This window comes from Jaculus jaculus, chromosome 13, assembly GCF_020740685.1.
Source record: "Jaculus jaculus isolate mJacJac1 chromosome 13, mJacJac1.mat.Y.cur, whole genome shotgun sequence".
In the NCBI taxonomy this organism is placed as follows: domain Eukaryota; kingdom Metazoa; phylum Chordata; class Mammalia; order Rodentia; family Dipodidae; genus Jaculus; species Jaculus jaculus.
In genome coordinates this window covers 30153776-30181680 of record NC_059114.1, presented here as the reverse complement: position 1 = coordinate 30181680, position 27905 = coordinate 30153776, and the positions used below count along the sequence as shown (strand labels likewise).

The following is a 27905-nucleotide window of genomic DNA, read 5'->3' as shown; positions in this document are numbered from 1 at the left end:
TGACTCAGTGGCTTTCTTTCTCTGAACATTTCACCCACACAAAATCATGCCTGTGGCCTTTGCCTGGCTTCTTTTCCTTACCAGTGTCTTCTGGATTCATCCATATAACAGCATGTATCAGAGCCTCTCACCCATTTTCTGTAGAGCAACAGTCCCTCTAGTGCAAAGACTGTGTTCGATGGATCCACAGCAGGGCTGCCATGGAGAGAGTGTTACTAAAAGTGTACAGGTACAGGTGTGCAAACAATTTTTCTTGGGCAGTGACCCGGGCTCTGGTGACTCAAGTTCCAGTGTCAAGAGGTTATGGTCTCACAGGAGTCAACCAGTGTGAGGGGCCAGGTTCTCAGCATCTTTGCCAACTGAGTCTCATGCTGGACAGGTGCTCTACTGCTGAGCCATGTCTCCAGCCTTCTTTTTACTTTAAAAAAAATAATTTATATATGTGTGTGTGTATTTTGGTTTTTCGAGGTAGGGTTTCACTCTAGCTCAGGATGACCTGGAATTCACTATTTAGTCACAGGGTGCCTCAAACTCATGGCGATCCTCCTACCTCTGCCTCCTGAGTGCTGGGATTATAAAATACATTTTTATTTATTGTTTACATGCGGGGGCGGGGAGAGACAGACAGACATAACAGGTATGCCAGGGCCTCTAGCTGCTTCAAACAAATCCCAGATTTGCACCACTTTTTGCATCTGGCTTTACGTAGGTACTGGGAGATCAAACTCAGGTCATTAGGCTCTGAAGGCAAGTGCCTTAACTGCAGAGCCAGCTCTCCAGCCCTCTTCTTATGTTTTGAGACAGGTTCTCTGTAATTTGCTGGCTCTGAACTCACTTGGTACCCTAGGCTGGCCTTAATCTTAGGAACCTCTGGCCTTGTCTTCCTGGTCTCCAGCATGACAGGCCTGGGGCCAGGGCTGCTCTGTAGAGAAGGGGCCCTCTGTCAATAGTCTGCAGGGGCTTCGTAGCCATGTTGATCACATTCTTTTTCTTTAATCTTTTCCTTGGCTTCTGCCTCCCCCACAAGCTTCTCTCTTTGTAGTGTGGCCCACCCAGTCCTTGCCCTTCCTTTGCTCCCCCACCAAGTGACTCTCCTCAGCAAGGTCAGGCTGGTCATGTGCTGCACACCCTTTCATCTCTGCCTCTCTAAAGTGTCAGCATGGCTTGGCCCTGGCCTTGGGCTGTTTGAGGTAAGCACTGCGCACATCTGAACCTTGAAGACCCAGTGACACAGTGAAGTTCAGTGACTTCATGAGATGGTCAAGGTAAGTGGGTATCAGGAAGGGGCAGCAGGGATGAGCAGATCTATGCTCTCAGCTAACTCGCACTTCCACGACCCACTGATGTCATTAGAAATAGAACAATCCCAGAGCTGAAGGTACTTAAGGGATTCAGGGAAATATTAATAAATAATCAACTCACTTAATGAATTAATGAATTCCCTAGTGGCTTGCCTAAGGTTTTTCTCCAGTACCTGCTAGATGGTGTGTGAGGCATTCACTGTCCCAGATGCTAGGGGTGACTTGACTAGCCAGAAAAGACCAGCTTCTGGATGGTGATGTGGCTTAGTGGACAGAGTGCTTGACTGGCATCTAGGAAGCCCTGAGTTTGATTCCCACCATCCCATAAAACAGTTATGGGGACACATGTCTATGATCCCAACACCTCAGGAAATGGTGGCAGAAGGATCAGAAGTTCAACGTCATCCTCAGCAGCATAACAAATTTGAGGCTAGCCTAGGCAACATGAGACCCCCTCTTACAACAAATAAAAAAGACCAACTATTTAGGGAGGTAAGACCATTTCATTTAGAACAGGACACCCCTTTTCTTCTTTTAAATATTTATTTTTATTTATTTGGGAGAAAGAGAGAGACAGAGAGAGAAGAGGCAGAGAGATGGGGTGGGGGAATGGGCACACCAGGGCCTCTAGCCACTCCAGATGTCTGCACCACCTTGGGCATCTGGCTTATGTAGGTACTGGGGAATTTTAACTGCTAAGCCATCTCTCCAGAACTCCCCTTTTCTTTTTATCTTCAGTCTTTCAAGATTTTTAATATCACCTCAATGTGACAGATAAGGTCCCAAAACTTTAGGTAGGGAAACTTCACCACACAGGTTCTCTGTCGGACTTGTGTTCATAATGGAGGTCGGAGTGGTGAGATGGAAACACTGAGCTGTCTGGCCTTGACATAGGTGCTTAGTAAATCCTGATTTGGGAACACTGCTGAAGATGATGAGGAACACCAGTTCTTCTTATAGGATTAGTGTCAGAGACATGACCCTGCCACCCGTGGGTGACCTGCCCACCAACCCCATCTGGTAAGTTAGGGACCTCAGGACTATGTGAAGTCCGAGCAGGCCAGGGCAATGTCACACAGACAGGCAGGGCACCCTTCCTCCCTCCCTCTCTTTCTTTCTTTTTTCCAGGTAGGGTTTCGTTGTAGCCCAGGCTGACCTGGAACTCACTATGTAGTTGCAGGTGGCGTCAAACTCACAGCAAGCCTCCTACCTCTGCCTCCCGAGTGCTAAGATTAAAGGCATGCGCCACCACGCCGAGCTCCAGCCCCAGACTTTAGTTTTTTGGTTTGTTTGTTTTGGTTTTCGAGGTAGGGATTCACTGTGCAGTCTCACCTCGTGTAGTGCGCCACCACGCGCGGCTTCACTTTGTTTTCTCGTCTGAGATTTTCCACCATCGACCTCCTCACGGGGAAGCCTCGTTTGCCTCGCTCAGTGAGCCGTCCTGTGCCTCAGTTTCCCTCCCTGTGACCCGGAGCGGTTTGGCGCCTCACTGTCTCAGTGGCACTGAGTGGCTGATGGGACCAGCTAGGCCTGGGCAGAGCGGGAGGGGCTGCCCCCGCCGGCGGCTGGCAGGGCCACAAAGCCCTCGGGTGGTGGCAGGTGATAAGGGGGCGCAGCGGGGAAGGCCTCTCGGATAAGACGCCGGGATGGAGACCCGAGCCAGGCGGTGTCTGGGGAAAGGAATTACCAGTGGAGGGCGCGCACGGCAGGCCCGGCGGGAAACTGGCGTGTCTGAGCGCGGGGCTCGGGAGGTGAGATGGGAGCAAGGGTGGCGACGGGGAGAGTCGGCGCCAAGGGCCCCAGGGCTCCTCCGAGAGGGCGGGGAAAGGGCGCGCGGCGCTGGGCGCGGACGCGAGTCTGGGCACACGTGGGCGCCCGATTCAGCGAAGGGCCTGCGCAGCTCGGAGGGGTGTGCCCCGCGGAGAGCCCGCCCCGCCCCGCCCCCGCGAGCCTCGCCCCCGACCCTGCCCGGGCCCGGGCCAGGGCGCACGGCGTGCGGACCCGACCGCCCTCTCCGGCGATCGCCACCCGGCCCGGCCCTCGGCCCCGCCCCAGCTCTGTGATCGACGGGCGCCCCGGCCCGCCCCCAGCCGGTCGGAGTCCTGCGCGCTGGGCGGCGGGGGGGCGGTGCGGCCGCTCGGGCCATGGCGCATAAAGCCGCCAGCCACCTGCGGGGCCGAGCCTCCGCGCTTTGCCGTCCCGGGCCTGCCGTGCAGCTCCGGCCGCCGCAGTCGTCCTCGTCGCTGTCCCCCGCAGACGCCGAGCCCCGCGAGCCCGGGGCGCGCAGACATGGGCGGCCGCAGCAGAGCTCACTGGGTGGCCACGGGACTGGGCGTCCTAGGGCTGCTCCTCGCCGCGCTGGGCGCTGTCATGATGGTCATGGTGCCCTCGCTCATCAAGCAGCAGGTTCTTAAGGTGGGTCATGCGTGCTCGGGGAGCGCTCTCGGGTCCCTGACCATTCTAGTCGGACAGCCGGGAAACATTAGGGACCTTCGCGAGAAGCGGCCACTTTCCTGCCCAGGCTGAGGTCAGGAGGACCCCAGGGGCTTTGCAGGAGTCGAAAGGCTTGAGTGAACGCCACCCCAGGGCCTAACTCCACTCTCGGGAGACGGAAATGTGGCCAAGTGTCTCCCCTCCCCCGCTCGGTGCCATCCGAACTGCCCTGGAGGCCTTCCTTCCCTGTTTGGTGAGTCCTTAGCTGCGCTAAGCTGGGGTCTTGTGTGCCCAGGAGGACAGGATGTGTCTCTGTGAGACCCTCAAGGGCACTCCGTAGTAGGTGCTCAAAGGGCTCATCTGTTGCTCAAGATGCCCTAGAGGTACCCTGTTTCGCCCTCACATAGCCCGGGCCCCAGCCTGGACGGATAAGCTGCTTTCGTCTCCACATTCCAGCAGAGACGGGCACTGCCCGGGTCCTCTACGTGCACGCTCTTTCCTCTGATCCCAGCCGCACATACCATTGCCCTTTCAACCGGGAATCCACATTAGGCAGTCAGTAGTAGTCAAGACAGACTCTGCCCTGGGAACTGGTGGCCTCCTAGTGAGCCCAGGGCTCATTAAGAAGGGAGATTGCAGTTATCATACCGGACTTACAAACGCCTTCAAAGCTTTTGAGCTATGGAGCCAGCACCTGTCCTGCCTGCAAGGGTAAACTGAGGCCTGCCTTGCCAGAACATCCATCTAGAGGCAGGGCTGCAGTAAATAAGCGGATATCGGCATACGGGTTGACATCTTTCTCCTCTGTCCATTTGTTTATACACTGAAGTTCTTGCGAATGAGGACTTGTCTACACTTCTGTGACCCCAAGCACAAGGGAACGAATGAAGGGATCCATGACTTAGATGTGGCTGCCACTCCAGGGGACCAGGCTAGCTCTTCATTTTTAGTTTGTTGGGTGTTTTTAGTCTTGTTCCCTGAAGCCCTCTAATCTGACTGAAGAATTTGGGTCACCTCTGGGTCGCCGGTGGAGCTAACAGTTTTCCTCCCGCCCAGCTCTTGGGCGGTTTAGGGTAGGATTGTTAAAGTAGCGGGACCAGCCTTATCTCAGGCAGCTTTCGCCACGTGCACAATGTGCCTGCCCTGGTAGTGTAAGCAGGTGACCCAGTGCCAAGAGGCCCTGCTCTCCCACTTTGGACGTGAGGGCGGGGTTGGAGAAGAGCCTCAATGCATTCCGACTTCTTTCTGGGAGTTTTCTTTCCCAGGCTGGGGAGAGGGGGCGCGCGTCGGAGGGCGGGGTTGGTGCATGTGTTGGAGCTGAGCATGTCTGCGCCTCACTGCCCCTGGCTTCTACACAGGAAAACCAGGGCCTGCTGAGTTGCCGCTACAGCTTGAGAAGCTTGAGGCTTAAAGTTAGCCTTCCTGCGCCCTGCGTGGGAAAACCCCAAAGGTGATTGGCTGGGGGCTGAGTGGTGTGAAGGCAGGAAGACACGCCCAGACCAGGGTAGCTACTTCTTAGACCGCCCAGGCTGAAGCCAGTCCAAGAGTTTCCGTGGGAGAAGAAAGCCGGTGTTCAGGGGCTGGGTGGAGGGGGCGGGTGGAGGAGCGCAAGGTGAAAGGGAGGCACTGGGGAAGAGGGCTCTGGAGCCGTCTTTGGCTACTTTTCATCCATGTAACTGGAATGGGGCCCTGTGCTTTGATTTTATTTTTATGCTTTGTTTTTGTCAGTTAAAGAAGTTCATATACAAATGGCCTGAATACTTGGTAGTGGGGAAAAAAAATCAGCATTGGGGATGTAGCTCAGCGGTAGAGCACTTAGACCTTGGATTCCATCTCTAGTATCTCTCTTCCTCTCGTCCCCCCCCCCCATTCAAATGGTGGAAAAAGAGAAAATCCCCTTATTCTCCTTTCAGATGTTAGTTTTATTGGTGTGTATCTTTTTAGGCATATATGTATATGCATGTGTATATATAGCCACAGACATGTGTGAATACTCATTCTGTATTTATTTCTGTTTTCCAAATCTCAAGTTGCGTAGTGTGTGTATCTTGTAGTTTGCATATCAGAACATTTCCATGGCTATGTGGCATTCCTTTGTCTTCTGTACCCACGGAGAGAACAGACCCTCTGTGTGGGACACCTCCACAGCGTGGATTCTTCATGGTGGCCTGTAGGCCCACAGGTGTGCTCTATTTAGGTTTTGATTGTTACCTGCTGTGTCCCCATGACAAGGTGTGGGACTGTTCACTCCCCTTCTCTCCTGTAGTCCTTACTGCCTCATTTTGGTTGTCTGTTGGGTTTGATTTACACATCTCAGCTTCCCTGTGAGGCCAGGCAGGAGTATGGTGCCTTTCGAAATCTGTGCTAGTGAGTTTCTGTGCTGGTGATTTTCTGTGTTGTGTTCCTGAGAATTTCTGGATTCTGGGGCGGCAGGTTAGCTTGGCCATGTGCTTGTTACAGACCTGGGCCAGTTACACCACCTGGAGCCAGGCTTGCTCCAGCTCTGCTAGCGCTCAGGGTGGGTTTGCCTCCCAGAGAGATCAACATGTACAGAGCAGATTACAAGTGTGTTTGGAAATACCTGGAGTACCTGCTTCTCTTCTGACAACAGCTTTGTGAGGCAGGCTGAGGCTGTGGAGTTCTTCCTACAGATAATGAATGTGGATTGTGGTAAAGGTCGGGAACCAGCCCAGTGCGTAGCCCAGTTGCAGTGGGCAGAAATCCAGGTGGTGAAGTTACAAAGAAGGAATACATACTTAGGTTTCAGCATGCTTATGGTGCAGAGCCACACTGTTAACTGAGAAAAACTTCTATGCTATTTATGTTAAGGATAGCTCCCAGCCCCAACAATAGCAAGGAGACACAAATGATCAAACTGGTGGTACACACCTGGCATCCCAGCTATTCAGCAGGTTGAGGCAGAAGAATCCCAAGTTCAAGGCCTGCCTTGACTACAGAATGAGTTCAAGACTACCTTATGAGAGCCTGTCTTAAAAGGTCAAAATAAAAAGAGGGCTGAGGATGTAGCTATTTGGTAAAGCACTTGCCGAGCATGCATGAGGTCCTGGGTTCAATTTCCCAGTACTATGAAAAGACAAAACGGGGCTGGAGAGATGGCTTAGAGGTTAAGGTGCTTGCCTGCAAAGCTAAAGAACCAAGGTTTGATTCCCCAGGACCCACATAAGCCAGATGCACAAGGTGGTGCATGCATCAGGCAAGCCCATTCACTCTCTCTCTCTCTCTCAAATAAATAAATAAATAAATAAATAAATAAATAAATAAATAAATAAATAAAAAAAAGACAAAAGCAACAGCATGATATACTGTATATGTGGTGAGTTCATGAATGTGAACTGAACACAGTTCATTATAGCAAGTGCAGCAGCTCAGACAAAGGTGCTGAAGGGCACACTAGGCTAACCAAGAAGATAGTGCTTATCCATGGTGGTTTTTTATTTTTTTATTTTTTATCTCACTAAGTTGCCAAAGGCCAGCCTGGTCTGGAAATCCTACCTTAGTCTTAAGAGTTGTTGGATAATAAGCCTGTGCCACCACAACTCTCTTTCTTGTTTCTTTCCCTCAAAAATTATTGTTATTTATTTATTTGCAAAGAGAGAGAGAGAAAGAGAGAGAGAGAGGGAGGGAAGAAGGGAGGGAGAAGGGGAGAAAGTGGGCACACTAGGGCTTCTAGCCATTGCAAATGAACTCCAGACACATGCATCACTTTGTGCATTTGGCTTTAGAGAGGTACTGGGGAATTGAACCTGGTTGTTAGGCATTAACTTGGTTGTTAAGGCTTAGCCATCTGCCATCTCTCTAGCTCTCTCTCTCTCTCTCTCTCTCTCTTTTTTTTTTTGGTAGGGTCTCACTCTAGCTCAGGCTGACCTGGAATTCACTATGTAGTCTCAGGGTGTCCTCAAACTCACAGCAATCCTTCTACTTCTGCCTCCCAAGTGCTGGGATTAAAGGCATGTGCCACCATGCCCGGCTCTCTCTCTCTCTCTCTCTCTCTCTCTCTCTCTCTCTCTCTTTTAAAAGCAACATATGGCTGGAGGTATGGCTTAGTGGTTAAAGTGTTTGCCTGCAAAGCCAAAGGACCCAAGTTTGATTCCCCAGGACCCATGTTAGCCAGATGCACAAGGGGGTACGTGCATCTGGAGTTTGTTTGCAGTGGCTGGAGGCCCTGGCACACCCATTCTCTTTCTTTCCCTCCCTCTTTTTCTGTCAAATAAAAAAAAATTTAAACCAACATATTCATCTTTTATATACTTAATTAAAAATTACAAATGAACAGGTACATAGCTTTCCCCCAAGGAATAGTCAAATGAATTACACAACACAGGTGTGCACAGAGGGCTATGAGAAGAGTGAATCTCATCTCCTCCTCGCTCCCTCATCTCCAGGGAGAGTGTTACCTTGATCTTGATACTCAAGATCCTTGTCAGTTAAGGAAACAAGCTGAGGAGTCATTTTTCCCAAGTGATCTCGCTCTGTGCATGTGTATAAATGTCCTGGTGGCAGGCTCATCAGGACAGGGTCCCCTGCGTATTTCTCCTGGAACCCAGTCTGGCACACAGCTGCCCATCTGCCAGGCTGCCACCTTCGATGATGGGCTTGGTGGACTGCCCCATGTCCAGGCGGGAGCTGAGTTCTCCCCACTGTCCTCTGGTTGATATTCTTGTTGGATTTAGCCTCATGTTTCATCACCCCTCTGCTGACAGCCTCCTGGGTCACTTTCATTTGTCTCTCCGGCCACCATTACCTGCTCGTTTCTTCTGCTGCCCTGATACCAGCCTCAGCAGCTTTAGGACATATGTGGAGGCTAACCTCTTACACCAGCTCTACCTCAATGTTGCTAAACTCGACTCATCCTGTTCTCACTCTTCTTACACAGCCGGAGGGAATCCATTGTCCCTGCTCAAATCCTGTGACGTTCCACCTCTCTCTCTCAGTGAACCTCAGAGTCTTTTCAGCAGCCTGAGGCCCCCAGTGATCTGGCTGTCATTCCTCTTTTACCTCAGCCCCTGTTGCTGACTCTCTGACTTAGCCATCTTGTCTCTCTGGTGGTCCTTGTAACCCCCCCAAAGTCTGGTCCCACTTCGGAGTCCCTAGCTTGCCTCCCTTGGTCCGGAAGGCTGGTCCCCCAACATCATCTGCACAGCCTGCACTTACTTCTCCTAACCTTCACCCCCATTGTGTTTCACATCTGCATGTGAGCTCTTGCCTGAGCACTAAGGCACTCACTGGCATGTCACTGTGGGGCCAGAGGGTTTGAGGCATGGCTGATCCTGCGAACCTGCTGGCCAGGTGGCAGAGTGCATGCAGCTGGCCACACTTCGAACTTGATGCTGTTTCCTTACCCCATCCACAGCCCAGCATGAATCCCAAACTTCATCTTTCCTCTCCTCAGCTCCTCAGGGAGCCCCCAGGCACCTAGGCTAGCTCGGGACCTTTTGTCCTGTGCCTGAGATATTTTGTGTCCTCCAGCAGAGCTCCTTTGCCAGTCAGTTAAAAGTGGGGTTAATGGCAGATAGCAGTAGTGAGTGCTGGTGGGACACCAGACCCTGGCTCACAGCTCACCTCCTTTCATTTAGAATGTAAATAGCGTGGAAGTAGCTAGTGTTGTTTTGTGTTTTAAGAGGACAGATGCATAGAGATGGAAAGTAACTTGCTCTAGGTCACGCAGCTCTAAAACATGGAACCAGGATTTCCACCCAGGTGCCTGACTCCAGAGCTAGTGGTAGACTATTGCCTCTTGGGATATATTGTGTGTGTGTGTGGGGGGGGGGACATACATGTGTGTGCATGTTTAGAGGCTAGAGGACAACGTTGGGCATTGTTTCTCAGGCACCATCTTTTTAATTTTTTTATTTGAGAGAGAAAGTGGCAGATAGAGAGAGAATAGGTGCGCTAGGGCTTCCAGCCACTGCAAACAAACTCTAGATGTGTGCGCCCCCTTGAGCATCTGGCTAATGTGGGACCTGGGGAATCGCCTCGAACCAGGGTCCTTAGGCTTCACAGGCAAGTGCTTAACCACTAAGCCATTTCTCCAGCCCCCATGTACCTTTTTTTTTTTTTTTTTTGTTTTAAACTTTTTATTTAGTTAGTTAAATTTTCATGGTAGGGTTTCACTCTAGCCCAGGCTGACCTGGAATTCACTATGTAGTCTCAGGGTGGCCTCAAACTCACGGCAATTCTCTTATCTCTGCCTCCCCAGTGCTGGGATTCAAGGTGTGCACCACCATGCCTGGCCTTTTGTATGTATTTATGTGAGAGACAGACAGCAGATAGACATCCGGGCTGTAAACGAACTCCAGACTCACCTGCCACTTTGTGCATCTGGGTTTGTGTGAGTAGTGGGGGATATCAGGCCAGCTGGCAGATTTTGCAAGAAGTGCCTTTAATGGTGGAGCCATTCTCCCCGCCCCATTTAACTTTTCTTGAGTCAGGAGCTCACCAAGTAGGCTAGACTGTCTGGCCACTGAGCTCTAAGGATCCCTTTGTCTTCTCCCCAGAGCTGAGGCAAACACATGCCACCACATTTGGGTAGCGTTGTTTTGTATGGGTTCTAGGGAGCAAACTGCGATCCTCAGGCTTTCACAGCAAGCACTTTACCCACTGAGCCCCTCCCCATGGCGCTGTGCGTCTTCATCAGCTAGTCTGGATCCTAGAGGCAGGGGTGATCCTCCTCATGCTGTTTCCTGTTTCTGTGCCCCACTTGTGATCCATCCATCCCAGGCTGGCTCCAGGATCAGCCTGAGAAGACTGGGTACAGGTTACCTCCTGATGCCTCCTTTTTGGGGGCACTTTGGTAGACCCAGGCATCAAATGCAGTGAGAAGAGTGGCCATTCCCCAGTGTTTGCTTCCAGTGATCTAGGCCCAAAATCCCCCTGCAGGGCTGTTGGGGCTACCCTCTGTCTCCCTCTCCCCCACTAAATGGGCAGGTGTGTGGTGTCAGGATGCACCCAGCTGGTGCTGAATCCCTTCTGTTTTCTTCCTCTTTCCTGTAGCCCAGTGCTTCCGGTCCCTGGGGCACATGAGGGGCCAGTCCAGGTCACACAGTGCGGCAGCTGCAGACGCGACCATTTTTAGTTCCTGAGTGGTTTATTTTTGTTCTCCTTTTGCATCCTCTCGATCAGTTTGTCCCTGTGTCACCAGGACGTGTGCCTGTATATATGTATGTACACATATGTGTTGGCATGTGTCCCTGTGTGCTGGTAGGTGTGCCCACAGATGCACCTTGATGTGTTGCAACATATTGATGCACTGTGGAACATGTTTCTGGGAACCATACATGTGGATGCAGGCATGTGGGCATGTGGGTTGTCCTGTGGGCACACATGGTCATTTCCCTGTGTTGAGGGGTTGAGGGTATGGCTTGGTGGTAGAGCACTTGTCTAGAACCCACAGTGAGGAGCTGGGCACGTGGCTCAGTGACTTGTCTAGCAGGTACAAGGCTCTGGGTTTCATCCTCTACCCTGTAAAAAGGAGAGAAAATAGCATTTGGTGTCACTGTGTGTATAGAGGTGAGCTGGGTCCCTTGCCATCTGGCCCTGCTGAGGCCCACCTAGCCTAAGGTTTATGCCCTGGGCTCTCCTAATTCATTCCTGGACTCACCCCATGGCCTTCCTGGAAAGAGCAACACTCACTGTACCTTCCTTGTGACTCACCCTGACTCACCCCAAGTTGGGGAGCTCAGCTCCCTGGAGTCCTGCACTCTGGCCTTGGGTCCCAGCAGATGACCAGAGCCCAGTTCCCAGCGAAGATGCTCTGTACGGGGCCTCTTGGTTCTGGTGATGTTTGGCATAGGCTGTCTGTCCCTTAGATGTCTTCTGCCATTCTCTAGTGTCCTGAGAGGTGTCCCCATAACTCCCATAGCTAGCAAAAGAGAGGTCCTGCCTTACGTTCTCCATGCTTCCACTAGATGGGGTTTCAGTCTTAGGGTCAGGGAGGTCAGCTGAGGAGCTTCAGATCCTCAAGGGCCTGAGAGGTCCAGCCACAAATCATCATGCAGAGAATTCAGCCACAGCCTCTGCCGAAAATAAAAGCTGAGCTGGGTGTGCTGGCCCATGCCTGTGATCCCAGGACTCAAGAGGCTGAGATAGGAGGATCACTGTGAGTTCAAGGCCAGCCTGGGCTAGAGTGAAACCCCGCCTCACAAACAAACAAGCCAAAGTGAATCAGTCTCAGAAATCCACAAAAAATAAAGTTAAAAAATAAAAAAGTGCAACAGAGAACAAAAACAATCCCTTTAACCTCTCTCACCCTCCCCCATACTATCTTAAAGGTGACTTTGACCTCCACTGGCCCAGGGCAGGGTCAGGCCAGGCTAAGTACACAGAAAGTCCAGGCCTGGCCTTTTGCCCCTGAGGCCCTGGAACTGGGGCCTACAGCTAGGGTGGGGGTGGGGTGATTTCCATCCCCCAGCCTCAGGTCAGGGGCTCCTCTTCTGTGTTCCCTCAGCCAAGGCCTGGCAGTTCTGGTGTGGGAGTGCATTTTTTTCTTTCTTGTATATTTTTAATAGTTTTATTTATTTTTCTGAGAGAGAGGCAGATAGAGAGAATGGGTGCATCAGGTCCTCTATCCACTGCAAACATGCATGCACCACCAGGTGCATCTGGCTTACGTGGGTACTGGGGAATCAAACTCAGGCTGTCAGCCTTTGCAGGCAAGCACCTTAACTGCTGAGCCACCTCTTTGGCCCATCCGTGCATTCTTGTTTCCTGTGCCAGCCCCCTTCCCTTGCATTGCTGCTGTCTTGCTTCCCTGCCTGGCTGGAGAGGGGAAGGAATGGGAGTGGCCTGATCCTTATTGATTCCTGCCATTTGAATGAAATTCCTCCCACCTTTCCTGGAAGCTTCTAGAAGGGCTCTTGAACCATGCAAATAGAGATCCTCTGGTGGCCCTCAGTGGGCTGGGGCCTCCTTCACTCCCAAGCTTTTTTTTTTTTCTGTTTTTTCGAGATAGGGTCTTGTTCTAGTCCAGGCTGACCTGGAATTAGTCTCAGGCTGGCCTTGAACTCACAGCAGTACTCCTACCTCTGCCTCCCGAGTGCTGGGATTAAAGTCATGTGCCACCACTCCTGGCCTACTCCCAAGCTTTTACTGTTGTGTGTCCAATATGTTCTTCTGGTATCATATACCTGGCAACCTGTCTCACAGTTAAGCCCCATCTTTACTTTCTTGCTCACCCCTAAAGTATCTCTCTGAGCTTGACCTTCCTCTTGAACTCTATCCTTAACCTCCAGTGGGGAGTCTCTCACTCTGGTGTACCCCAGGCCTGTGTCCACCTCCTTCATGGCTAGCTTGATCAGTAGCCCTCATTCTGTGGATACCCACCAGGCTCTGCTTCCCACACTGAGCCAGTGTGTGAGGTTCCATCCCTCCCATGACCAGCTGTTTGCCACCACACTCACTGGATTCTTGAGCCACCTTGTCACTGCTTCTGTTCCCTGCCTTCTCAGTAGAGCAGCTGAAGGTCCTTTGCTGAATGAAGGTCCCCGGCTCAGTTTACTGCAAGCCTGGGTGGCTCTCCTCTCTCCTGGGAGTCAAAGCTGGGCCATGAGGCTTAGATCTTCCCCTCATGTTTGGGCCACTGGACCTGTTAAGCCACCCATAGTGTCTGGAGATACCGCCTGATGGGGACTGTCTGGGCCTGTTACCTGTAGGTCTGTTCAGTCCACACCTGCTTGGGACATGTGTTCTGATCCTCCTCATGGTTGACATTGCAGCTTCTTTCCTCCTGTCCTCATCCTCCTCACCTGCCACACTTTATAAAAAAAATGGTTAGCCAGACGTGGTGGCACATGCCTTTAATCCCAGGGAGGCAGAGGAAGGAGGATTGCCATGAGTTCAAGGCCACCCTGAGACTACAGAGTGAATTCCAGGTTAGCCTGAGGAAGAGTGAAACACTACCTCGAAAAACAAAAAAGCAGAAACAAAAACAAAAAAAAATATTATAACCAAGGTTGTACATGTGGTACAATCCAAGCAATTGGAAGGTAAAGGTAGGAGGATCATGGTGAGTTCAAGGCCAGCCTGGGATACAGATTAAGTCCCAGGTCAGCCTGGGCTAAAGTGAGAGCCTACCTCAAAACAAACAAACAATCAAAAGATAATTTGTTTATGGGCATGTGTTGCAGTCGTGTTCGCATTGCTGGTAGAAATCACCCAACCAATAGCAGCTTCTGGGAAGAAGAGGTTTATTTGGCTTACAGGCTCGAGGGGAAGCTCCACGATGGCAGGGGAAAAACGATGGCATGAGCAGAGGGTGGACATCACCCCCTGGCCAACATAAGATGGACCACAGCAACAGGAGGGTGTGCCAAACACTGGGATGGTGAAACTGGCTATAAAGCCCATAAGCCCACCCCCAACAATACACTCCCTCCAGGAGGCATTAATTCCCAAATATCCATCAGCTGGGAACCTAGCATTCAGAACACCTAAGTTTATGGGGGACACCTGAGTCAAACCACCACATTCCGCCCCTGGCCCCCATAAACTGATATCCATACATGATGTAAAATACAATACATTCAGTCTGACTTTAAAAGTCCCCATAGTTTTTATCAATCTCATTGATGTTCATACATCCCCATAGTTCAAGATCTTTTAACTGAGCCATAATACCAAAATATAACCTCAAAAAACCCAGAATGGCATAGAATAAATATTCACACTGCAATAGATGGCATTGGGCATAGCAAAGAAACATTCAACCAATACAAGATTTAAAACAACCAGGGCAAACATCAAACTCTGTAGCTTCAAGTCCAGCAACTCTAGCCAGTGACAAGTCTTCAAGTCCGATAATTCTAACCAGCAACAAGTCTCTGGCATTCCAATTCTGCCCCTACAGCTAGGCTACTCACAGTCCTGGGAAACTTCACCGGGGCCAGCAGCTCCTCGGCAGCCATCTCATGGTCCCGGCATCTCCACTGGGTCTCCACTGCAAGCCACGGTTCATCCTCATGGCCCCATGGGGTCTCTATGCAGGCAACCAGCAAACCCGCTTCACACTGCCCATGGCCATTTCCAAAACACAAGACCGTGTTGCAAACTCAATGACCCTCTTTCCAGCATTTCTTATACTCCACAATACCAGGTAGGGTGCCAATTTGTTTATCCAGGGGGGAATAAAGCAGACTTTGAAGAACAGGACACTCCTTGATCACTCAGGCCCCTTCTAAAGAGTCAACATTCTTCTTGTTGCCCCAGCGCAGGTCAGCTAGCCCATTCTCAAAGGTTGTAATCTCTCAGTTGCAGCTGAACGGGCAGCAGTTCACCCAAAGATTTTCCTTTCTGTGCCATATCCCTCTACTCACACCAGTTCATTTCTACGCAAAGCAACCCTGCACAACTTCTCAGGGCATGGGCATAAGAGCAAGCTTCTCACACAAACTGCTAGCCCAGTCCAGGAAAAGTTCTTTCTCACCCTCATAAGCCAAACCTCACAGTCCATAGTTCTTACTGCCTTCAGGTCTTGCAGCTCAGACCAGAATAGACCATCAAGCTGTACTTACAGCACTGCAAGGCATCTCTTAGGCCAAGGTTTCAACTCCTTCCACAGTCCTCTTGAAAATCAGCTTCAAAAGGCCGAAGCCACACAGTCAGGTGTCTAGCAGCAACCCCACTCCTGGTACCACTTTACTGTTGTAGTCCGGTTCGCATTGCTGGTAGAAATCACCCAACCAATAGCAGCTTTTGGGAAAAAGAGGTTTATTTGGCTTACAGGCTCGAGGGGAAGCTCCACGATGGCAGGGGAAAAACGATGGCATGAGCAGAGGGTGGACATCACCCCCTGGCCAACATAAGATGGACCACAGCAACAGGAGGGTGTGCCAAACACTGGGATGGTGAAACTGGCTATAAAGCCCATAAGCCCACCCCCAACAATACACTCCCTCCTAAAGCCCATAAGCCCACCCCCAACAATACACTCCCTCCAGGAGGCATTAATTCCCAAATATCCATCAGCTGGGAACCTAGCATTCAGAACACCTAAGTTTATGGGGGACACCTGAATCAAACCACCACAGCATGTCTGTGTATATGGGTGCACACATGCCACAGAGGACATCAGGGTGCTTCTCCTTTCCTTTCACCTTCTTTTGTGATGTCTCTCTGGCTGCTGCTCTTGAGCTTCTGGATTCCCCTGGCTCCACCTCCCACTGCTAAAGGCACAAGGGGATTATAGACACGTGTGCCACTTTGCATTGGCCTTACTTAAACAAAAAAAGTTCTTCAGCTTGCCATGGTGGCACACACCTTTAATCCCAGCACCTGGGAGGCACAGGTAGGAGGATTGGTGTGAGTTCAAGGCCACCCTGAGACTACATAGTGAACTCCAGATTAGCCTGGGCTAGAGTGAGATCCTACTTTGAAAGAAACAAAACTGGGCCTGGAGAGATGGCTTAGTGGTTAAGCGCTTGCCTGTGAAGCCTAAGGACCCCGGTTCAAGGCTCGGTTCACTAGGACCCTCGTAAGCCAGATGCACAAGGTGGTGCCTGCGTCTGGAGTTCGTTTGCTGTGTCTGGAGGCCCCAGCGTGCCCATTCTCTCTCTCTTTCTCTATCTGCCTCTCTCTGTCGTTCTCCAATAAACAAATAAACAAAAACTAAACAGAACTTTTTTGTGTGTGTGGTATGTATGGGCAGAGCAGGGTTTCTTGGCATTGCAAATGAATGCCAGAGGCTTACACCACTTTTTCATTTGCCTTTATGTGGGTACAGAGAATCAAACCTGGGCAAGCATGCTTTGCAAGAAAGTGTCTTTAACTGTTGAGCCATCTCCCCAGCTCCCCAACCCCTCCAATTTTTTTTCAAGGTAGGGTCTCACGCTAGCCCAGGCTGACCTGGAACTCACTCGGTAGTTCCAGGGTGGCCTTGAACTCATAGCAATCCTCCTACCTCTGTGCCCTGAGTGTTGGGGTTAAATGCATGCACCACCATGCTTGCCCCTCAATGTTTTTTTGTTGTTGTTGTTGTTTTTGAGGTAGGGTCTTGCTATAGCCCAGGCTAACCTGGAATACACTATGTAGTTTCAGGGTGGCCTCAAACTCATGGTGCTCCTCCTACCTCTGCCTCCCAAATATTGGAACTAAAGGTGTGTGCCACCATGCCAGTTTGGGCTCTTAAATTCTTTCTTCCCCCTCTTCCACAATGTTCCCTGAGCCTTGGAGGGTGTGATAGAGATATCTTATTTGGTACTGAGTTTGAGGCCATCCTGAGACTACAGTCACTTATTCTCAGCATTTTGAGGAGTTTTGAGTCTCCCCAGTGGTTTCTGCCATCTACGAGAAGCTTTTCTGACCAAAGGTGAGACATAAACATGTAGAGGGCATTTTGATGGTTACAACACATCCATTTAGCCAGACTGTAGGAGCTCCCCTCCCAGGGCCTGTTCACCATGCTTTTCCGCAGGCCTGACACTGTGCTGTTTGTCTGCACATTGTGCTTTGGTTTTCTGTCACTTTGTCCCCACAAGAATGCAGCTGAGGAGGGCAAGAACCTCTGCTGTTTGTCACTCTGTTTCCACACCTGGTCCTGTGCCTGGTCATGGGCAGTAGATTCCCAACACATCCCAGATGTTTGCCTATGGGATGTTGAGCAGGGGGACCGGGCCACAGGGCGTTACGTAGCTCCTGGCAGGTTGAGGCTCTGTGAAGGGCGCTGGGCTTACTCCGCTCCTCCCACCACGGTGCCACTGCAGCTGCTGCCAGCTCCTGCCCATGGTGGCCAGAGCTCCTTGTGGGCCATGGGTTCCTCCTGTCAGAGCCAGAATGCTCTTCAGAACATGAAGATGGATGGTTTCATTTCAAATTACTTATTTAAAAAAATTTACTTACACGTGCGTGCATGAGTGTGTGTTTCTATGGGTGTGTTAAGGGTGTACCAGGGCCCATTGCCATTGCAAACACACAACACTTGCATTACTGTGGTGGTTTGAGTCCGATGTCCCCTACATAAACTCGTGTGTTTTGAATGCGTGGTCCCCAGCTCTAGGCTCCCCAGCTGCTGGCGATTTGAGAGGTGGACCCTTGCTGGAGGAGGTACATTGGTTAGGGGTGGGCTTAGAGGTGTTATAGCCAGTTTCCCCTTGCTAGACTTCAGCTCACCTGTTGCTGTTTTCCGCCTGCTGTGGCAGAGGTGATATCCAGCCTCTGCTCATGCTACAATTTCCCTGCCATCCTGAAGTTTGCCCTCGAGACTAAGCCAAAATACATACTTTTGTTCCATTAGCTGCAGTGGTCAAGTGCTTTGTCCCAGCAACGAGAAAGTGACTATAACAACCACTTTATTTTTATTTTATTAAAAAAAGCTTTATCTTTTTATTTATTTGAGAGACAGAAAGAGGGAGAGAGACAATGGGCACGCCAGGGCCTCTAGCTGCTGCAAACGAACTCCAGGTGCATATGCCCCTTTGTGCATATGGCTGCGTGGGTCCTGGAGAGTCAAACCAGGATCCTTTGGCTTTGCAGGCAAATGCCTTAACCACTAAGCCATCTCTCCAGCCCTATTTTTATTTTTTTATGGACAACTTCCATAATTGTAAACAATGTCCCATGATAATTCCCTCTCTCCCCCCATCTTCCCCTTTGAAACTCCACTTTCCATCATATCCGCTCCCAATCAGTCTCTCTTTTATTTTGATATCATACTCTTTTCCTCCTATTATGATGGGCTTGTCTAGGTAGTATCAGGCACTGTGAGGTCATGGATATCCAAGCCACTTTGTGTTTGGAGTAGCACATTGTAAGGAGTCCTACCCCTCCTTTGGCTCTTACATTCTTTACGCCTCTTCTTCCACAATGGACCCTGAGCCTTGGATGATGTGACAGAGATATTTCAGTGCTGAGTACCCTCTGTCACTTCTTCTCAGCACCATGGTACCTTCTGAGTCATCCTAAGGTCACTGCCATCTGAAAAGATAAGGTTCTCTAGCCAAAAGTGAGAGTAGCATTAATATATGGGTATGAACATTAAGAGAAGTGCTTACTGGGCAGTTTGATGAGCATAGTATATACATTTAGCCAGACAGCACCAGACATTACACCCTAGGGCTCATGACTACCCCTGTTGTAGGTTTTCAGTATCAGGGATGTATTCCCTCCTGTGGAGGGAGCCTCTAGTCCAATTAGAGAGTGGTTGGTATCCCCCATAACAGACATGCCACTATTGCACCTGCAACAACCAGTTTTTTAACAAAAGATAGTTATTTTTATTTATTTATTTGACAGAGAAACAAGGGGGGAGAGAGAGAGAATGGGTGCACTAGGGCCTCCAGCCACTGCAAATGATCTCCAGACGTGTTCGCCCCTTGTGTACCTGGCTAATGTGAGTCCTAGGGAATCGAGCCAGGGTCTTTTGGCTTTGCAGGCAAATGCCTTAACTGCTAAGCCATCCCTCTAGCCCAACGACCACTTTTTATGTCAGCTTATGTGGGCTGCTGCTAACTGAACCTGGGTTACCAGGCTATTTAAACAAGTGCTTTTACTGCTGAGACATCTTCCCAGCCCATAAACATTTTTGATTAATTAATTATTTTATTTTATTTTTGGTTTTTTGAAGTATGGTTTCACTGTAGCTCAGGCTGACCTGGAATTCACTATGTAGTTCAGGGTGGCCTGGAATTCACAGTGATCCTCCTACCTCTGCTTCCCAAGTGCTAGGATTAAAGGTGTGTGCCACCATGCCCAACTCCATGTTATTTTTTGAGATGGGGTCTCTCAGTGGACCAACATGGAGCATGTCATTGTTCCTGGTGTTGATGTGTGTGCTGTGATCACATTCAAGTCCTCAAGTACTTTAGCCACTGAGCCATCTTTCTCTACCTCTCCAATGTGTGGTGTGTGGATGCGTGCTCTGTGTGGGTCATTTCAAAAGCTAGCTTGAATGGTCCAGGGTTTAGCTTCCATGCAGTCTCCTGCACTGAAAGTCCTTTCCTCACAGGATTAGGAGCAGCTTGCCTTCTTTTGCAGTTAGTCAGGGACACAGGCTCCTAAAACATAGATGTTATCTTGCTCCAGTGAGACTAGAAGAGGATTCCAGTCTGATTTAAGATGGTGATAAGGAACAGCTTCCTGACCCTTTTTTTAAATTAAATTTTTTTTTTTTTTTTTTTTTTTGGTTTTTCGAGGTAAGGTCTCACTCTAGCCCAGGCTGACCTGGAATTCACTATGGAGTCTCAGGGTGGCCTCGAACTCACAGCGATCCTCCTACCTCTGCCTCCCGAGTGCTGGGATTAAAGGCGTGCGCCACCACGCCCGGCTTAATTAAATTTTTTATTGACAACTTCAGTAATTGTAGACAAAAACCCATGGTAATTCCTTCCCTTCCCCCACTTTCCCTTTTGAAACTCCACTCTCCATCATATCCCTTCCCTCTCTCAATCAGTCTCTATTTTGATGTCATTATCTTTTCCTCCTGTTATGATGGATTCTTCCTCCTTAATTTCTGCCTGGCTTTTCTCCCACCATTGGTGCATGCTTTTTTTTTTAATGTTATTTTATTTATTTATTAGATACAGAAGGACAGGGACAGAGGGTGAAAGGGAGAAAGAATGAGCACGCCAGGGCCTCTAGCCACTGCAAATGAACTCCAGACGCATGTGCTATGAGGTGCATCTGGCTAATGTGGGACCTGGAGAATTGAACCTGGGTCCTTAGGCTTTGCTTAACTGCCAAGCCATCTCTCCAGCCCATGCTTCTTTAGTCTGCACTCCCCTCTCTGATCCATCAAGCAGTCAAAGTGCTTCATATACAGTTGAACTTGGCAGTGAGGCCCATTCTAATTGTATGCCTAATTTATAAGATGACCTGACCCAAGTCTACACATGAAGTTCACTGGACTTTTCCCTTGGAACCCCTTCCAGCTTGGGGGAGTGGACCCCTCTCAGCTATGGAGCTTTTCTGCTGTTCTCTAGAATCTTTTATAACCTACCCTTCTTCACATCTATGTTTATTAATTCTTTGTTGATTGTGAGACAAGAACCTGAGAGCCTCTGGCTTGGGGAGTGCTACGCCCATCCAGAGCCCAGAGGGACTTTGTCATTCTTAACCCAATCACACCACTGGCTGTAGCCTTCTCAACCTTCTCATGCCCTTCTGTGTCCCAGCCCCTTTGCACATGCTGACCCTTCTGTCTGGAATGCCTTTCCCCCCTGGCTCTGAGCTTGGTTCCTTTTGTGTGTTTCAGTTCAAATGTAATTTATTTTTATTTTGTGATGCCAGGAGTTGACTTAGAGACTTGTTCATCCTGGCTTTACCCTCAGCCTACAAATGTAATTTCTTTCTTTCTTTTTGTTTGTTTGTTTGTTTTTGTTTGTTTTTCGAGGTAGGATTTCACTTCTAGCCCAGGCTGACCTAGAATTCACTGTGTAGTCTCAGGGTAGCCTCAAACTCTCCCTCCCAAATGCTGGGATTAAAGGTGTGTGCCACCATGCCCAGTGTACAAACGTAATTTTTTTGTTTTTTTTTTTCAAGGTAGGGTCTCATTCACTATGTAGTCTCAGGGTGGCCTTGAACTCATGGTGATCCTCCTACCTTTGTCTCCCGAGTGCTGGGATGAAAGGCATGCGCCATCATGCCCTGCTCAAATGCAGTTTCTTGAAGACACTTCCTGATGTCTAGCCTCTGTGGTGGACAGCTAGTGGCTCCCTCTGCGGCTCTTTCCCTCCATGCTGGGACCAGCTCGTGGCATTTCATGTTCAGCTCTGACATGTTCTGAAGTGACCCATTCTTTCACTTGCTTGGTGTCTTAATGGATGGTGACCATGTGTTTCTTGTCTCCATGGGTGGATCCCCTTGTTAAATACAGAACCTCAGTAACAAGCCTTGCTTCCTGGCGCCATGGGCTCCATTCTGTGTGGCTGTGAGTGAGTCACAGAACCACACTGTGCCTCAGTCTCCCCAAGCCCCATCTTGGGGCTGCTGCCAGTGCTAAGGAGTTCATATGCCCCAGACAGCACCCAGTAGCCAGGGTCTCTGGCAGGTGCCCATGGATCCAGACCTCCACATGCTTGCTGTGAACTCCAGCAGCTTTTCACCAGCACCGTACCCTAAGTTGAGTGTTGCTGGCTTCCCAGTGGGTCAGGAGAAAGGGACCCAGTCATCAAGATGTCATCAAACCCACTTGTGGGTGGCAGATAGAAGAATTGCACCTGTCCTGACAGAGGGTCTAGGAGACAGGGAGGTGGGATTTGGGGACTCAGTCAGTTTTCAGCCGTGGGCATTCCTCTCTTACTTACATGGAATCACTTGTCTTCTATCCTCTCCTCACACATGGCAAGGGTACAGAAACACATTGCTAATTGACTTCTAAAAAAAATATATTTATTTATTTGTGTTTATTTAAAAACATACACCACCACACCTGGCTAAGTATTTTTTTTCATTTAGTTTTATTTTTTTTTATTTGAGAGCAACAGACAGAGAGAGAAAGAGGCAGATAGAGAGAGAGAATGGGCGCATCAGGGCCTCCAGCACTGCAAACGAACTCCAGACGCGTGCGCCCCCTTGTGCATCTGGCTAACGTGGGACATGGGGAATTAAGCCTCGAACTGGGATCCTTAGGCTTCACAGGCAAGCGCCTAACCGCTAAGCCATCTCTCCAGCCCCTGGCTAAGTATTTTTTGTTTTTATTTATTTACTAGGGACAGAGACAGGGAGAGAGAGAGAGAGAATGAATGCACCAGGGCCTCTGGCCTCTGCAAATGAACTCCAGATGCATGTGCCACATTGTGCATCTGGCTTACGTGGGACCTGGAGACTCAAACCTGGGTCCTTAGGCTTCAAGGCAAGTGCCTTAACCACTACGCCATTTCTCCAGCCCTGTTTTTGTTTTTGTTTTTGTTTTTTGAGGACATGTTCCACTCTAGCCCAGGCTGACATGGAATTCTCTGTGTAGTCTCAGGGTGGTCTTGAACTCACAGTAATCCTCCTACCTCTGCTCCCAAGTGCTAGGATTAAAGGCATGCACCACTATGCCTGGCTTAAAAAATATTTTTTTTTTTAGGGCTGGAGAGATGGCTTAGCGGTTAAGCGCTTGCCTGTGAAGCCTAAGGACCCTGGTTCGAGGGTCGGTTCCCCAGGACCCACGTTAGCCAGATGCACAAGGGGGCGCACAGGTCTGGAGTTCATTTGCAGAGGCTGGAAGCTCTGGCGCGCCCATTCTCTCTCCCTCTATCTGTCTTTCTCTCTGTGTCTGTCGCTTTCAAATAAATAAATAAATAAATTTAAAAAAATATTTTTTTTTAAAGATTTTTATTTATTTGAGAGAGACAGACAGAGAGGAAAGAGGCACCTAAGTTTATGGGGGACACCTGAATCAAGCCACCACATTCTGCCCCTGGCCCCCATAAACTGATATCCATACATGATGTAAAATACAATGCATTTAGTCCAACTTTAAAAGCCCCCATAGTTTTTATCAATCCCAATGATATTCGAACATTCCCATAGTCCACGATCTTTTAACTGAGCCATGATACCAAAAAATCCCCCTCCCTTAGAAAAAAACCCATAATGGTACAGAATAAATATTCACACTGCAAAAGATGGTGTTGGACATAGCAAAGAAACATTCAACTAATATAAGATTTAAAACAACCAGGGAAAACATCAAACTGAAATTCCAAGTTGAACAACTCTAGCCAGTGACAAATCTCCAAGTCCGATAATTCTAACCAGCAATAAGTCTGTGGCATTCCAATTCCACCCCTCCAGTTAGGCTACTCACAGTTCTGGAAAACTTCATCGGGGCGGCAGCTTTCCTTCGCACCTATATCATGGTCCTGGCATCTCCATTGGGTCTCCACTGCAATCCACGGTTCATTCTCATGGCCCCATGGGGTCTCCATGCAGGCATTCAGCAAACCTGCTTCACACTGCCCATGGCCATTTCCAAAACACAAGACTGTGTTGCAAACTCAATGACCCTCCCTTTCCTGCATTTCTTTTTTTTTAAATTTTTATTTATTTATTTGAGAGCAACAGAGAGAAAGAGGCAGAGAGAGAGAGAGAGAATGGGCACGCCAGGGCCTCCAGCCACTGCAAATGAACTCCAGATGCATGCGCCCCCTTGTGCATCTGGCTAATGTTGGTCCCAGGGGAATCAAGCCTCGAACTGGGGTCCTTAGGCTTCACAGGCAAGCACTTAACCACTAAGCCATCTCTCCAGCCTGCATTTCTTATACTCCGCAATACCAGGTAAGGTGTCAATTTGTTAATCCAGGGGGGAATAAAGCAGAAGAAATAAAGTGAAGAACAAGCCACTTCCTGAGCACTCAGGCCCCTTCAAAAGAGTCTACATTCTTCCTGTTGCCCCAGTGCAAGTTAGTGGGCCCAATCTCAATGGTTGTAATCTCTCAAACAATTTTCAGGTGAATGGGCAGAAGTTTAGGTCCAAAGATCTCATTTTTTCTGTGCCATATCCCTCTGCTCACACCAGTTCATTTCTACACAATGCAACCCTGCACAACTCAGGACACAGGCATTACAGCAAGCTTTTCACACAAATTGCCTCTAGTCCAGTCCGAGCAAAGCTCTTTTCTCACCCTCATAAGCCAAACGTCACAGTCCACAGTTCTTACTGCATTCAGGTCTTGCAGCTCTGACCAGAATAGTCAATCAAGCTGTACTTACAGCACTGCAAGGCATCTTAAGAGATCTTAAGAGGCCAAGGTTTCAAGTCCTTCCTCATTCCTCTTGAAAATTAGCTCCAAAAGTCCAAAGCCACACAGTCACATGTCTAGCAGCAACCCCACTCTCGGTACCACTTTACTGTTGTAGTCTAGTTCGCATTGCTGGTAGAAATCACCCAACCAAGAGCAGCTTCCAGGGAAAAGAAGTTTATTTTGGCTTACAGGCTCAAGGGGAAGCTCCATGATGGCAGGGGAAAATGATGGCATGAGCAGAGGGTGGACATCACCCCCTGGCTAACATAAAGTGGACAATAGCAACAGGAGAGTGTGCCAGACACTGGCATGGGGAAACTGGCTGTCATACCCATAAGCCTGCCCCCAACAATACACTCCCTCTAGGAGGCTTTAATTTCCAAATCTCCACCAGCTGGGAACCTAGCATTCAGAACATCTAAGTTTATGGGGGACACCTGAATCAAACCACCACATGTGGGTACTGGGAAATTGAACCCATTGCCCTGTCATCAGGCTTTCTAGGCAAGTGCCTTAACTGCTGAGCCATCTCTCCCTAATTGACTTTTTTTTAAAAAAAAAAAACTTTTTATTTATTTGTGAGAGAGAGAGGGACAGATAGATAGAGGGAATGGGTACATAGGGCCTTCAGCTCTGCAAATGAACTCCAGAAACATGTTTACATTGTTCATGTGGCTTATGTGGGTCCTGGGGAATTGAACCTGGGTCCTTTGGTCTTGCAGGCACACACCTTAACTGCTAAGCCATCTCTCCAGCCCCCTACTGACTTTCAAAAATCTCTGTGCTCTTTATGTTTACTGTTACTGTCAGGAGACAATAAGTCTTTAAGCCAAAATGACCAAGCAGAGTGTGATGGTATGTACTTGTATGAAGTTGGGGTGGAGACCAGAGTCATTCTTATTGTGGGATTATGAGGTGTGGCCTTGTGCATGGTGCATGTGATCACTGTCCGCACCAATCAGAAAGAACAAGGAGTGGGGTGAGGTGGCATACCAGTCATCCACTACTATGGGGGAAGGAGGATCAGAGATTCAAGGTCATACTTGGTTACATAGCAAAATTTGAGGCCAGAACAGGGCTTGGTGGCAAGTGCCTTTAATCACAGCACTCGGAAGGCAGAGATAGGAGGATTGCCATGATTTGGAGGCCACCCTGAGCTACATAGTGAATTCCACGTCAGACTGGGCTAAAGCAAGACTCTACCTCTAAAAACAACAAAAATTGAGGCCAGGGTGGGCTACATGAGCCCTTGTCTCAAAAAAAAAAAGCAATGATGCTAATGTCACATGATCATCTCTGGGCCAATCACTGTGACTCAAAAATGGATACTCTTGCCTGGGCAGGTGGCACCTGCCAGCACTGAGAGGCAGAAGTAAGAAGAACACCTAGAGTTTGAGGCCACCTTGAGACTACATAGTGAATTCCAGGTCAGCCTGGGCCAGAGTGAGACCCTACCTCGAAAAACAAAACAAAACAAAACAAAAAGGTATTCTTGATTGTCCAGGGTCCAGTCCATGCCTATTTAAATGAATGATGTTTTCCAAGCATGAGGCATGAGAACTTAGGTGGGAATTGAGCTATGGCCTGAGGAGGAAAGGGCAACAGACAGCTAGCTATAATGGTTTTGGGTACTGTTGTGGTTTGACTCAGGTGTCCCCCATAAATTTAGGTGTTTGGGATGCTAGGTTCCCCAGCTGATGGCAATTGGAAATTAAAGCCTCCTGGGGGGAGTGTATTGTTGGGGGTGGGCTTATGAGTGTTATAGCCAGTTTCCCCATGCCAGTGTTTGGCACACTCTTCTGTTGCTGTTGTCCACCTTATGTTGGCCAGGGGGTGATGTCCACCCTCTGCTCATGCCACCATTTTCCCTGCCATCATGGTGCTTCCCCTTGAGCCTGTAAACCAAAATAAACCTGTTTTTTTCCCACAAGCTGCTCTTGGTTGGGTGATTTCTACCAGCAATGCGGACCAGATTGCAATAGGTACCTTTGTCCCCCACCCCCATTCATGCCTCCATTTCACCCGCTCATTCACTGCTTCTTAATTTCACATATTAGAAATAGTTTTCTCTGGTGTTAGCTCCAGGGCCTCTTGAAGGGGGTGGTAGATTATCTCCTAATTGGTGTTTATCAGAGTGAGTTTCATAAGCACTTAGATTGTTAGATCTTGAATTACTTGGGTTTCATTGCCTTAGTTCTTTTTTTTTTTTTTTTTTGCTTTTTTCTTTTTTTCAAAATAAGGTCTTGCTCTAGTCCCTGTTGACCTGGAATTCACTATGTAGTTTCAGGGTGGCCTTGAACTCATGGTAATCTTACTTCTGCCTCCCAAGTGTTGAGATTAAAGGTGTGCACTGTTCCCCCAGCTCTTAGTTCTTTTCTTTCTTTTTTTTTTGTCCTTTGGTTTTTCCAGGTAGGGTCTTACACTAGCTCAAGCTGACCTTGAGTTCACTATGTAGTGTCAGGGTGGCTGCCTCGAATTTAGAATGATCCTCTTACCTCTGCCTCCCAAGTGCTGGGATTAAAGGCATGCACCACCACACCCGACTTCTTAGTTCTTTTTGGATACAGTGTCATACACTGTATATCATGTCCCTGGCTGTCTGGCTTAGAACTTGCTGGAGGAAGCAGGGAGGGGTCTGCTCAGGGCTGACAGGCTAGTGGCTCCAGGCTAGCTGGAGAAGTGGATGCTGGGCAGGAGAGGATTAGGAAGGAATCTGGATAGGGACAGGGACAGTCCAGTAATTCTCTAGTGACCTTCAGGCAGAGCCCATGTGGTCTCCTGCCTGCTTATACCCAGGCTGCAGGGGACCTCTTGGTCCCATCCCCCAGCTCACACCCAGGCTGCAGGAATGGGGCAGATGTCAGTGCTGGGTGTGCCAGAGTTCAGGCTTTGTCTGCCTCCCCCAGGAAGTTCTGGAATAGGCTCTAGGGTAGGGGACTGTGACCTTTACCACACTCTGAGGCCCCACTCAGCTGTGAGGAGTTGATCTGGAATCCTAGTCACCAAGTTCTGCAATGCGACCCGGCAGAAGTCAGCCCCAGACAAAGCGGCCCTGGCTCCTGCTCCATATCCTGGGGGCAGGCTCCCTCTTCTCCTGGGGCAGCATGGAGCTGCAGCTGGGCCTCAGGTATGGGCACCTCCCTTGGTGAACTGGGTGGTACCTAAGTGCCCACATGCCTGCCATCCCCCTGGCTGAGAGGCCAGAGCAGGGGTTGCCATCAAAATCGTGGGTGAGCTGGAAAGTTCCAGACTTTAGACTTCTTTCTAGCACTTGGCAGGATTGCAGCCTCTGGGATCCAAATGAGTGGACTTTGGGGGCTCCAGCCCATGTTCAGATCTTGGCTGGGTCACTTTCCTGCTGGGTGATTTCAGGCCACTTCCTTAACTTCCCTGTGCCTATTCCCTGTTCTGATTAACAGTTACTAAAGCATATCCTATGTATCCTTGAATTGGGGTGGAGGAGTTTGTGCTTGAAAGGCTCCCAGAATGACAGGCT

At 49.4% G+C, this 27905-nt stretch overlaps 1 protein-coding gene across 4 annotated transcripts in view; it reads left to right on the top strand.

The window, feature by feature from the left end:
- The first annotated feature begins 3511 nt into the window (after positions 1-3511).
- Scarb1 (scavenger receptor class B member 1) overlaps positions 3512-27905 on the top strand; it is a 93253-nt gene continuing 68859 nt past the window's right edge. The window contains exon 1 of one of the 4 annotated variants that reach the window (XM_004668502.2): positions 3512-3716. In XM_004668502.2, coding sequence (XP_004668559.2) covers positions 3591-3716 — 126 coding nt within the window. In that variant the 5' untranslated portion in view covers positions 3512-3590. The remainder of the gene's footprint in view (positions 3717-27905) is intronic. The other 3 variants (XM_045132802.1, XM_045132803.1, XM_045132804.1) reach the window with 3 other exon arrangements.